The 13,332-nt window shown below is 39.6% G+C and overlaps 1 protein-coding gene across 7 annotated transcripts in view; it reads left to right on the forward strand.

The window, feature by feature from the left end:
- Positions 1 to 13,332, forward strand: part of LOC120931668 (collagen alpha-1(VII) chain-like) — a 495,674-nt gene that overhangs the window by 236,433 nt on the left and 245,909 nt on the right. For 6 of the 7 annotated variants that reach the window (XM_040343324.1, XM_040343325.1, XM_040343318.1 and 3 more), the window contains 5 exons: positions 1,158 to 1,193; positions 4,162 to 4,293; positions 8,488 to 8,601; positions 10,108 to 10,371; positions 12,589 to 12,846. In XM_040343324.1, coding sequence (XP_040199258.1) covers positions 1,158 to 1,193; positions 4,162 to 4,293; positions 8,488 to 8,601; positions 10,108 to 10,371; positions 12,589 to 12,846 — 804 coding nt within the window. The remainder of the gene's footprint in view (positions 1 to 1,157; positions 1,194 to 4,161; positions 4,294 to 8,487; positions 8,602 to 10,107; positions 10,372 to 12,588; positions 12,847 to 13,332) is intronic. The other variant, XM_040343321.1, reaches the window with a different exon arrangement.

Genomic DNA, 13,332 nt, shown 5'->3' on the forward strand with positions numbered 1-13,332 from the left:
TTTTCAATTTTCGAAATTTCGATTTTCGAATTTTTCAATTTTCGAATTTCCAACTTCGATTTTTTCAATTCTCGAATTTCGAATTTTTCACTTTTCGAAATTTCGAATTTTTCCATTTTCGAAATTTTGAAATTTCGTATTTCCGAATTTCCGTATTTCCGAATATTTTCGTATTTCCGAATTTTCGTATTTCGAAATTTCGAAAATTGAAAAATTTGAAAATCGAAATTTCAAAAACTGAAAAATTCGAAAACTGAAAAATTCGAAATACGAAATTTCGAAAATACGAAATTTCGAAAATTTAAAAATTCGAAATTCGAAAATTTAAAAATTCGAAATTTCGAAAATTGAAAAATTTGAAATTTCGAAAATTGAAAAATTCGAAATTTCGAAAATTCGTAAATTTCCGAATTTCCGATTTTTTTTCGTTTCATTCGTTTTTTTCGTTTCATTCGTTTTTTTTTTTCGTTTTTTGCTTTTTCGGAATTCCGAAAATTTCCTGAATTTCCAAAAAAAGCAAAAAAACGAAATTTTTTTTTCTGAAATTTACGAATTTACGAAAAAAAAACAAAAAACTAATGAAACAAAAACGGAAAGAACAAATTTTTCGAATTTCCCGAATTTACGAAAACAAAAAAAAACGAAAATAACAAACGAAAAAAACGATTTTTTTGGCAGTGCACATGTCTAATTACAATCATACCATATGCATTGAGCATCAGTGTACATTAATGTTTACTAGAGCATGCAATGTACAGTAAGTGTGCCCTAGTGATATATCACTGTTGTCATTTATTTTACAACTTGCCAGATGTACAGTATTTCACACATGCACAGCAAAGTTCTGGAGTACTTATTGCATATTAGGCGTAAGACAGCATTAATGCTAGGTTGGTGTGTTGTGTTCACAATATGCATCTTTACCCTTGAGTACTATTTTACAAATTTTTGAGCTTTTACTTGAGCTTATAATTATAGTGGGCGCCTGATATATAGTATTAAAGTTAACGTACAAGATCTAATAATAAACTAAAGAAATATGCACCTACAGTATAATCTGATTGAAATATTTTTTTTATATATTACTTACTGAGGTTCTTTTCATCATAAACTAAGTACTAGCTTTACAAATGTTTACTGTTTACTTTCTTGTTTAGGATCTGGAAATTTTGTTTGAATCATATGGTATAAAGGTAAGTGTGATTCTTATACACTGATCTATAATATTAAATATAGATGGTACTAATATCCTAGAACAAATACCGTACTTTTTTTAAGCCCCTTGAAATATTCTCATTCTAACACGTCAATAACATAGTTTCAATAGTCTACAATTAAGGAATATAGTAGTCATCAGTTACAACCTCTGTGAGGTCTGTGGCCCTGTTCAAAAGATTTCCTTCACTTCCTCTCCTGCTGTACTGGTGAGAAGGTTGTAACTAGGACTAAGTTAGAGTCGGTTCACACTAGGGCGACAGGAACTTCCAGCGCGACTTTCAGAGGCGACTTCCGACACGAATTGAGCATGAACCACAGGGCGATATGGGGCGATTTACAACACGACTTGAAGTCGTCTCCAGGACAGGAGACTTTCCAGTGGCCAATCAAACAACAATCAGCTCTAGGGGAGGGAGGGGGAGGGAGAGGTTTGCCTGAGAAATGTATGTGATCTTCCTGGAAAGTCGCTTCAGTTAAGACTGTGATCAGACTTGGATCAGACTTGGAGGCGACTTCCATTGAAATCAATGGGTACAAATCGCCTACAAGTCGGATTGAAGTACTACAGGAACTTTTGAAGTCTGAGCGACTCCAGTCGTGTGTATTAACACAGCTCCCATTCACTTGCATTGTTTTTCTCGACAGTGCGTCTTGGGACGACTTGAGGCGACTTCAAGTCAGATCCCAATTCGCCCCAGTGTGAACCGGCTCTAAGGATATATAGCTCTAACAAAGGCATAATGACAATTAAAGACATTTTAAAAGTATGGCAGGGAAAGGCTTAAAGTGAATGTAAACCTGATTCATGAAATTTGAGCTGGGCACATATAACTGTAGTGTTTTCTTATTTCTCTTCAAAGCACTAAGTCCTGTAGCTTCCTTCTGCTCATTAGCTCTGTTATCAGCCTGATAACTTCTGACAAGTTCTACAAAACACGAAGCCTGAAGTGTGTGTCAGGGAAGGTTGCTATAAATAGATTAGCAGACAGCTTGCTTTCTTACAGCAAAGCTCTGCACATTCCTTCCTTTTTTTGCCAATGTGGAGTGGGGGTGTGTGCCTTTCCTCCAATCAGCTGTCTTGACTGTATGCCAATAATCCACTCTCAGTGCTGACCAGGAAGAGAAAATCTGTACCACGAAGAGCACTTTGTAGATATATACAGCTGAAGACAGCAGTTTTACATGTAAAACTTATATAGGGAGATTTGTTTCATCTCTGTGTATCATCTGAGACTGTTAATTTCACTTGGAATATGTGAGGGTTTACTTACATTTTAAAGGAAAAGTGTGGGAATATAACAAAACAAACGTGCATACGGTACTTATTAGCCTGCTGCATCATTGGTCTGGCTCTAAGAGATCTGAGCGTGACCACTGATTAGTCAGTTTTCAAGTCTGCTCTGAGAAGAGAGTGGTGTCTGAGAATCTCTCTGCGTGATGCTCCGTGACCATAGACAACATCAGACCCCGCCTACAGGAAGTGAACACTAAACTCCCCAAGAAGGGAAGCACAGGCAGAAAAAGATAAAAGCTTAACAGGACTTTGAATTTTTTCATACTTTACACAAAACTAAAGGAAATTAAGTTTCGTATAGAGATGCACATTTTGGCCATGAATAGCATTGAGTGTTTGTGCACATTTCACATACAAAATTGCATGTACAAATAAAAAATCGTTCAAGCTAAAAATAGTACAAGTTGCATTTTGCTCTACAGGACCTTTTAAAGTTTAAAATGTATGTACTGTAAACCCAAAGTAATTTTTTTTGTATATTTGGTCAAATGCCATACAGTTTTCAAAAGAAAATTTTTGTGAATCTGTTGCAAGGTTTTTACCTGGAGATCCTGCCAGTTAGGCCTCGTACACACGACCGAACATGTCCACTGAAACTGGTCCATGGACCAGTTTCCGCGGACATGTCCGACCGTGTGTAGGGCCTAGCGGACAGTTTTCTGGCCGAGCGGACAGGTTTCCAGCGGACAAAAGTTTCTTAACATGCTAAGAAACTTGTCCGCTGGAAAGCTGTCCGTCGGACATGTCCGATGGTTAGTATGACTCATCGGACATGTCCGCTGGTTATGACGTATAACCAGCGGCCCGAAATCCCGCACATGCGTCGAATTGATTCGACGCATGCTTGGAAGCATTGTACTTCCGTGTCAGAGAACGTCGGTGTCGTATACATCACCGCGTTCTCTGTCCGCGGAGATTTTGGTCTGATGGTGTGTACACACATCAGACCAAAACCTCCCAGCAGACATGTCCGATGAAAATGGTCCGCGGACTGTTTTCATCGGACATGTCTGGTCGTGTGTACAAGGCCTCAGAGTTCCACCAGTTGCAGGCTGACAATGATAAGCCAATGCTTTGTTTTGCTGTAGCAGCAGACTTGCCAGCCTGTCACGTGTACTCCTTTTTGCTGTTGGCTGTATAAATAATTATAAAAATGAATTGCAGTATCTTGTGTTTTTTTTAACGATGAGTGGTTACCTAAATATGTGGCATTTGCCTGATATTTTGTACAAAAAGTTACAATAAACACTGAATGGAATTAATCGTTGCATGTATACTTTTTCTTTTCTTTGAATTGACATTAAAGACTACCATTGTGCAAGGGGTGCTTAATATCTAGATTCTAGATTTCTTAGTACTATCCAAGCTTCATCAGACTTATGCTCTATTCTTTCTAAGTAAAGTGAGGATAACTGTTTGCATGTAACATTATGAAGCACAGCTTTAAGGACAGCATAGGATTTGTCATATGTACATTTACACAAGTGCCATGTTTTTAAAAAGGGGAACTTACTAAAGATCCTTGTATTTACAGTAAATGTTCAATACATGTCAGTCATCGTGATTTGCCTTTTTTTTTTTTTTTTATAATGCTACCAGGTTTATAAATCATGTCAGCCTAAAATATGTTTTTTTTTTGCTGGTTACAGCTGAGCCTTCTGAAGGAATTAACAGACTATCTCATACATCATGGAACAGCAGATTTGTTTCAGCATCTCTCAAACAGCAAAAAGGATCGAAACATAAAGAAAAAGCAGGTTTTAAAACCCACAACTAATAATGTTAGTCTATTGTCATTCTTCTAATATACCAAATCTTGTGGACACTATGTTCTGTAGCTTTGTATGTGTAGCGCCCCCCACGTAGGAGATGCGGGTGAAATAAGATCCATCACCCTGCACAACTAGGCATACCAAATTTTCACAAGCTCCCGGAGAACAGTCCAGTGCTTATTTTTGTATTTTGATTCAGGGGATAAAGAGTGCTGACTCTCTCCTGCTGTCCTCACACCTGCTCCTGTGCATGCAGGAAAGGATTCCTCCTTGTGTTGTAGAAGGTCCCTCCAGCACCCAAGCCCCAGACCCAAGGTCACTCCCTCAAAATTTGGGGGCACCCTCAAGGGCCACTGACAGCCTCCTCAGCACTCCATCTTCATCTTCAAACCAGCTGCCCCCTGATGGCATGACCCAGAATAGTTAAGAGGTGCCCACCCCCTTCCAGCCCACTTGGTGAGGATTGGCTGGGGCCCTCCTCAATACTCCAAGCAGCTCCTCCTAACCTCCCACCCATTCTTCTGGAAGCTTCTCCAAGGTTCTAGCAAGTAGGGGGAGGTACCAGACATGCTACTCGATGAGTCATCCAGCCTCCCTGAGTAACTTATCCCTGACCCAGATTCAGACCAGCCTGGCTCTTAGCCAGGCTAAATTTAACTAAACTACAGCTCGCAAACTATGTACACCTAGCACACTAAGCTAGAGGGTGCTACATATGGGAAAAGCTATATCCTTGTATTCTTGTGGGATTAGTTTGTTTTCAGAATTTCTTCCCTGTTTATTTCCCATAACAGTACCACCTTAATAGAAGGCCCTGCCTACCAGTTGTGACATGAATTAGACATTTTAAAATTCTCTGTCCTTTTACACTTTTTTATTGTTTTTTTCTGCCTCCGAGGAAAGGGTGTGAATCTCTAGCATCCTATTGGAATACTTGTGTAGCAATTTTTTATCCTGTTTGGTAGAATCAGTCCAAAAAAAAAACCTGGAACAGTAGTTGGTTTGTTCAATGATTTAAGAAGTTTCAAGAGTAATTATTATCACTCCACATTAAAGATCATAAAGCAAAATACAGATGTAACACCATCACATAAAAACATTAACATAATAACTAAAATATACAACCCTCAGTCTAATTTATCTCAAAACCCCTTTAAGCCGCCCCCTCCCCCCCCCCAGGTAGAACCTTTGAAAAATGTTTGTGCTCTAAAAATAGGATAATGAAGAACTCTTTAAACATGAGTGACTAGTCAACCTGTTACATAAATACACACAAGAATCTCGATCAGGCTGTGTTTTAGCACTGTGCAACCAGAATTAAATTCCCAATGAATATAAGAAGGGGGTATAGGGGCGCTCACTCTAAAATTAATATTAAATTAAAATATCTTATGTTCTTCAATAATGAATAAATAAATACATATGACTTCCTCTACAGTGCAAATAAATACCAAGTGCAGCAATCCAAATGTGAAAAAACGAATTCTGTGTAAAATATCCATGTAAACCAATGAGAGAGAAAAAGAAAAAAAAACTGATAAGACTGATTAAAACTAATATAAATATTCATTGATATATAGTATAAAGTGCATCAAACAACAATATGTGCAAAGTAGGCAAATCCCAAAAAAACAGCATGTGCAGATGCAGTTCCCTGTGCTGGAAAATGTACCGTATTTATCGGCGTATACCGCACACTATTTTGCCCTGAAAATCAGGGCAAAATCGTGGGTGCGCGATATACGGTGATACCCGCTTTCCCGCGCCGAGTTTGAATACTGCGCCGACATATACCGAGCGCAGTACACTCGTGCATAGTCAGGCAGTCTCGGCTACACTCGCGCTCACGTCCTGTACGTCCAGGACGTCAGCGCGAGCATTGCCGACTATACGAGTGTACTGCGCACGGTATATGTCGGCGCAGTATTCAAACTCGGCGCGGGAAAGCGGGAAACGAGCGAGGAGGACGCCGGACCCGACGAAGAGGACACCCGAAGCCGCAGACGGACGCCGGACCCGACGAGGCCGCCGATGGACGCCGTGCAAGACACCAAACCGTAAGTACAAAAATCTTTTTTTCACAGGAATTTCTGGGCAAATTTAGGGGTGCCCGCTATACGCGGGAGCGCGCTATACCCCAATAAATACGGTATATATGTGATCCACAGCAAAGTGCATAAAAGTCCAGGAAAAAACTAAACAAATGTGTAGCGGCCACCTAATAAGTGTTCACACACTGATAGCAAAATGAATATAAGAAGGGGGTATAAGGGCGCTCACTCTAAAATTACTATTAAATTGAGATAAAAGGTGCATATATATTATATGTTCTTCAATAATAAATAAATATGACTTCCTCTACAGTGCAAATATATACCAAGTGCAGCAATCCAAATGTGAAAAAAACTAACCCTGTGTAAAATATCTCTGTAAACCAATGAAAAGAAAAAGAAAAAAAAACTGATAAGACTGATAAAAAACTAATATAAATATTCAGTGATATAAAGTATAAAGTGCATCAAACAACAATATTATGTGCAAAGTAGGCAAATCCAAAAAAACAGCAACATGTGCAGATGCAGTTCCTTGTGCTGGAAAATTTCTATAAGTGATCCACAGCAATGTGCATAAAAGTCCAAAACAATGGAGTCACAGGCAATCCAATTTCAATTGCAGTGTCATACAAAAAGTGCAAGTGCTGATCCTCCAGTGCAGGTGCCAATCATTTCCCCCAGCTCTCACGTACCTCCTGGTTTCACAATCTCAGACAGGCACATAAAGGGATAAATAGGCACTCCATAGTGTGGTAATTCCATAAAAATAATAATTTTATTCAAGGTAAAAAACTCACATTTAAGTAGAGTAGTTACAGCATTAAAACGTCTTGTATAACGTTTACTTCCGAGTTCGGCCGTAACCTGGAAGTGGTGTCACCACAGCTCTTCCTGTCCTTGCGCGTATCGTGACTACCTCATCACTTTCTCAAAGGATATGAATTACCAATGTTGTGTTTAACCATTTGCCGACCTGCTCACGCTGCTATAAGTTGGCAAAGCGGCACGGGTACCCGTACGTCGCTCGTGGCAGCGGCCCGAGGGTGAGCGCGTCCCCGCCATGTCCACAGCGATCAGATTCGTAGCAGAACCGATCAGTCTTCAGGTCTATGCCTGGACCTACTGATCGGTTCTGGTGAATGAAAATACTTCCCCTGTCTGTAAGTGTAAACACAGATGGGGAAGTGATGTCACCTCCCTCTCTGGAATTCTTTTCCATTCCAGAGAGAAGAGAGAGAACATCTTACCATGAGTTGCACAACACTACACCAACACCAGTACACGTAGGTACACTTGTTACCCCCCTGATCACATTTTGGGGTGTAATTTCACCTATGCCCATGACATGTTTGAGCAATATATAATTTCAATGACAACTTTGTGTAAAAATGTATTTATTATTTTTTTTTGTCATTTTTCAATCACCTGTGACAAAGAATAAAATATTCAATGTGCTCAACAAGCCTCTCAGCAAATTCCTTTGGGTGTTTACTTTACAAAATGGGGTCATTTGTGGGGCTATTGTACTGCCCTGCCATTTTAGCACCTCAAGAAATGAGATGGGCAGTCATAAACTAAAAGCTGCGTAAATTCCAGAAAATGTACCCTAGTTTGTAGACGCTATAACTTTTGCGCAAACCAATAAATATACGCTTATTACTTATTTCTTATTTTTTTTTACCCAAGACATGTGGCTGAATGCTTTTTGGCCTAAATGTATGACTAAAATTGAGTTTATTGTATTTTTTTTATAGCAAAAATTAGAAAAAAAATCATGTATATTGCAACCACCAAAAGTAAGCTCTATTTGTGGTAAAAAAAAGATGCAAATTTAGTTTGGGTACAGCATTGCATGACCGCGCAATTACCAGTTAAAGTAGCGCAGTACCAAATTGTAAAAAATGCTCTGGTCAGGAAGGAGGTAAATCCCTCCGGGGCTGAAGTGGTTAATGTGATCTGAAAAATACTGCCTTGCTGTTGGAATTGCCTTACAATTACAAATAATAAAATATTTACAATACCCTTAGACATTGGCATATCAAAACAATTGTAACAATTAATCCCCCTTATGAGTATCAATATTGTTTGTGATGGCATAGAAATTGTTTTCTACCTTTCAGTAAAATTTAATTTTTATGTCTCATTGCAGAGCCCCAAAAAACATGAAATTTCAAATGAAACTGATGAGGAGGATTTAAATTCTCATTCAGCCTTGGAAAGTATTTCCAGTCTAGAGGGGACTCAGACACAGTCTTCCTCTCAGGTATCACGTAAAAAAGTAGTGACTGTTGAATAGTTCTGGTTATTTTATATGTACAAATATACAGTGGGCATACACAAGTTAAATGAAAATAACAAGACAATAAAGATGGGGATGCCTTAAGGCCCCGTACACACGGCCGAGGAACTCGACGTGCCAAACACATCGAGTTCCTCGGCCAGTTCAGCCCTGAAGCCGCCGAGGAGCTCGGCGGGCCGAGAGCTCCCATAGAACAATGAGGAAATAGAGAACATGTTCTCTATTTCCTCGTCGAGCTCCTCGTCGGCTTCCTCGGCGAAATTGTACACACGGCCGGGTTTCTCGGCAGAATTCAGCCAGAAACTCGGTCGGAAGCTGAATTCTGCCGAGGAAACTGGTCGTGTGTACGGGACCTCAGGCTCGGTTCACACTGGAGCCAGCTGCGGATCACACATGAATGCTGTGCATCCCTGTTCTCCATTTCAGGGATGAATCAGGGCAGAATCTATGCCTGAATTCGGCCCTAAAACAGAGCCAAAAACGCACAGAGTTTCTGTGCAGTGCGCTCGCAGCCGCAACAGAGATATGTGAAACGGCTCCCTAGAGAGACGGTCACATTTTCCTGCTATGCAAATTGGATCATCCAATTTGCATAGGTGTGAATCTGGCCTGAAACACAAGTTTTGCTTTCTGGCATGCAATTTTTCCTATAGTTAGTATATGGGTATTTACATGGATATTTAATGTACAGTTCTGTAGAATGTATTGATTTTTACAGATTAAGTTTATTTTAGGTAATAGCATTAAAAAAAATCAACTGTCCATTGTAAACAGGAAAAATCATTAATTCATAATTTGGATATCAAGGAGTGGAGTAATTATGGTGAAATACCCTATTTTGAAGGCAGCTAAATTTTGCATAAATAGAAATTTTAAGTTTCTCTTATTGACCCTCATGGGCAAAATTTGCTTTTTTTCTTTAACTTTGTTCTTTGTAAAAACATAATGAGGCTGAGGTGGGCTATTTTCTAACAAAAGAACCAGTATATGATAGTTAAACAGCCATTTGAAGTTTCTTGCACCCTTAAAACCCACATTATTTCACCTTTCAGATTGATATCAATGCATTTCACCTAAATAGCAAAATGTTTGCAGAAATCTCCACTTTTTGACCAATTTTACTCACTCACCCCTAAGGACTTTATGCATTGAGGTACATTGCAGCCCTTTTATTTTGATTAGGCTGTTTAACGCAATGTGCGTCAAAGCATTAAAATGTATCTGCCGCAGCATAATGCATTGCGGTGTGAATGGGCCCTAAATGTGGACTACTTCTATAATGCAATAATAATACTAATAATAATAATACCTGCAGAAAGTGGGATACTAATGCAGTTACTGTAGATAGATGTAACAAGACAAAATAAGATCTGAACATATGGCATGCAATGTGGTCTCACTGTAGAGTTATCTATATTTTGTTTTGTTCCATCTTTATGAAACTGCAAAGCTTTCTCTCTTTTTTTAAAGGATGTAAATAAAAACAAAAAAGAGCAGAAGAAGAGAAAGAAACTTCTAGTGGAGGCTGTGCCTGTTGATGTTTTTACAAATGTGGTCACTGAGGAGCAAGAGGAAAACACAGAGGACCATCAACTTCAGCTAACTAATCAGGAGAGTGAGACATTTGCACTGCCTACTCAGATACCCAGCACTGAAGATGTCAATAAATTCTTAACAGTAACCCATTCCATTACACATGCACAGCCTGAAAGGTCCACAAGAAAACAGGAAAAGGTGAGGTCCTTTTTGGAGGTGTGGGCAACCAAATCAATTGTTGTACTTAGGTTTTTGCCAATACAATACTATATCGCCAATACTAGTCACAAAATGGGGTTCATTTACTAAAGGCAAAAATACTGTTCACTATTTTTAAGGACATTGGGCCAGATTCACAAACGAGATACGACGGCGTATCTACTGATACGCTGTCGTATCTCTGTTTCTAACTATGCGACTGATTCATAGAATCAGTTACGCATAGCTAGCCCTAAGATCCGACAGGTGTAATTGAATTACACTGTCGGATCTTAGGATGCAATTCTAGGCCGGCCGCTAGGTGGCGAGGCCATTGCGGCCGGCGTAGAATATGCAAAAAAAGACTTAAGGCGATCCCCGAAGGTCCCGAAGGTCCCGTCGATCTAAATCTACGTTGTTTCCGTCGAGTTACGCCGCGTAAAACTAGGGCTGAGCCCTAGTTGTCTTAAGCCATGGTAAGTATGGCCGTCGTTCCCGCGTTGAAATTTAAACATCAACGTCGTTTGCGTAAGACGTCCGTGAATGGCGCTGGACGCCATTTACGTTAACGTCTAAGCAAATGACGTCGGTGCGACGTCAGTTAGCGCAATGCACGTCGGGTAATTTACCTTACGGAACATGCGCAGTACGTCCGGCGCGGGAGCGCGCCTAATTTAAATGGGACTCGCCCCATTCGATTGGGCCCGCCTTGCGCCGGACGGATTTAAGTTTCACCCTGCTGCAAATTTCCAGGTAAGTGCTTTGTGGATCGGGCACTTAGGCAGAAAATTTGCGGCGGTGTAACTTAAATCGGAAAAGTTAAGTTGCGCCCGGGCTACGTGAATCTGGCCCATTGTCCCTTAGCTTAGCTAATGAGATAAAACTTTGCTGACTTCCATCATCCAATCATATGTATGTAAAAAAAAAAAAATTTTGCACGCACATGATTGGATATAATTTGCAAAGTGGATTTTCACTACATTCACTAAGCTAAGGGAATTTCCATGCAAAAAAAAAACAGCCAATGTACCTTTATTTACCTGTAAATATAAAATTTGGTAAGACTTCTTCTTTAGATTCCGCTAGCAGTGCAAAAAATGATTTTTTCTTTTTTGACAGTCTTTTCAACTCACAGAGTTACAAAAGTCAGGTTAACCACTTGACTTGACAGTTTTATGCCCCTTCATGACCAGGCCATTTTTTGCGATACAGCACTGCATTACTTTAACTTAAAATTGCATGGTCATTCAATGCTGTACCCAAACAAAATGTATGTGCTTTTTCCCCCCACACATAGAGCTTTCTTTTGATGGTATTTGATCAACCCTGCATATTTTTTTTTGTGCTATAAAAAAAAAGTTAAACAATAAAAAATTGTTTTGGAAAATAAAAAATATATATTTTTTACTATCTGCTCTTAAACCTATCCAATAAAATAATTTAGAAAAAAACGAATTTCTTCATAAATTTAGGCCAATATGTCACAATAATCGTATATTGATTGGCTTGCACAAAAGTTATAACATCTACAAACTATGGGATATTTTGTTTTTATTTTTATTTTTTACTAGTTGTGGCAGTGATCAGCGGGACTGCAATATTGCAGCAGCCATTTGGACACTAACTGACACTTTTTGGGGGCCAGTGATACTAATGCAGTGATCAATGCTAAAAATATGCACTGTCACTGTACTAATGACACTGGCTGGGAAGGGGTTAACATTAGGGGCAGGGACACAAACTTGTTTTCATAGACAGATTGCAGTTCTGTGTCTCTGCCTGAGGATCGGCGGGTGCCGGAGAACATCAAGTACCCTGCACTCACCGATCCGCTTCCGCTATGTATAATCACAGCGTCCTCTACCCAGAAGTGTCAGATCTGATCCGGCGCACAGCTGCCACCATGTAGCAGTAAAACTGCTATAGGGCAGACTTAAGCCCCATACACACTATCAGTTTTCCTGCAGGTTTTTCTCTTCAGGTTTACCAAAACCATATAATATGAGGTCAAAGGTTAAGAATTTCAATGTGTATGCAATCGGACAGGCCCTCGCACTACATGGTTTTGGTAAACCTGAAGAGAAAAACCTGCAGGAAAACTGATAGTGTGTATGGGGCTTTAAAGCGGTTATAAAGGCACATGCCCATTGAGTTTAACCACCCAAGTCTAGTATGTTTGTCTTGTAATATATTCTTAACATTTTTGTTCATTTGTAGGAGTCTAAGAAGGATTACAAGAAAAAAGCCCGTCTAGAAAAAACAACAACTGATGTAAAGATGGGCAGCTCTACAACCAGTGAGACTGTAGGAAGTGAAGTTGATGTTACTGATAACACTGATAGAGTTATCAGAATAGCCATGCTAACTACAACTGAGCCATCTACTGTGGATATTTCAGAAGAGGCAGAAACAGGACTTGACCTTTCGATTAACACACATGCAGCACTGGAAGCACAGCAAGCATTTTTTGGAAAGGTAGGATTCTCCAATGAAGTGGAATTCCAGACAAATAGATACATTTGAAATACATACAATTTTACCTGTATACCCCCTAAATGATCTGTAATTTTGGCCAGCTTTTACTGTTATACACATACAGTTCTCCTGATCATGCAGTATAACTGGTCTTATTGTACTGGGCCCAGGCCTCAGCAGGGGGGCCCAGGGGCAGTTTTATTGGGAATTTCTACCTAAATAATTAATTTGATTTTATTGCACCTTAGTGGGAGTGGAGGCGGGGTTATGGGCATCTTCAGAAAGGTTGTATGGGGTCCCATGATTTCTAACAGCAGCCCTGTACACATACCTCAACTAGACAGTAAGATCAACCTGTTGCTTCCTTGTTAAAGTTTATGTCAACCCAAATAATGTACTACAGGTGCCAGAGAACATTGAGTACCCTGCACCCACCAATCCGCTTATGCTATGTGTAATCACAGCATCCTCTACCCAGAAGTGTCG

The sequence above is a fragment of the Rana temporaria genome, chromosome 3 (genome assembly GCF_905171775.1).
Source record: "Rana temporaria chromosome 3, aRanTem1.1, whole genome shotgun sequence".
NCBI classification, from domain to species: domain Eukaryota; kingdom Metazoa; phylum Chordata; class Amphibia; order Anura; family Ranidae; genus Rana; species Rana temporaria.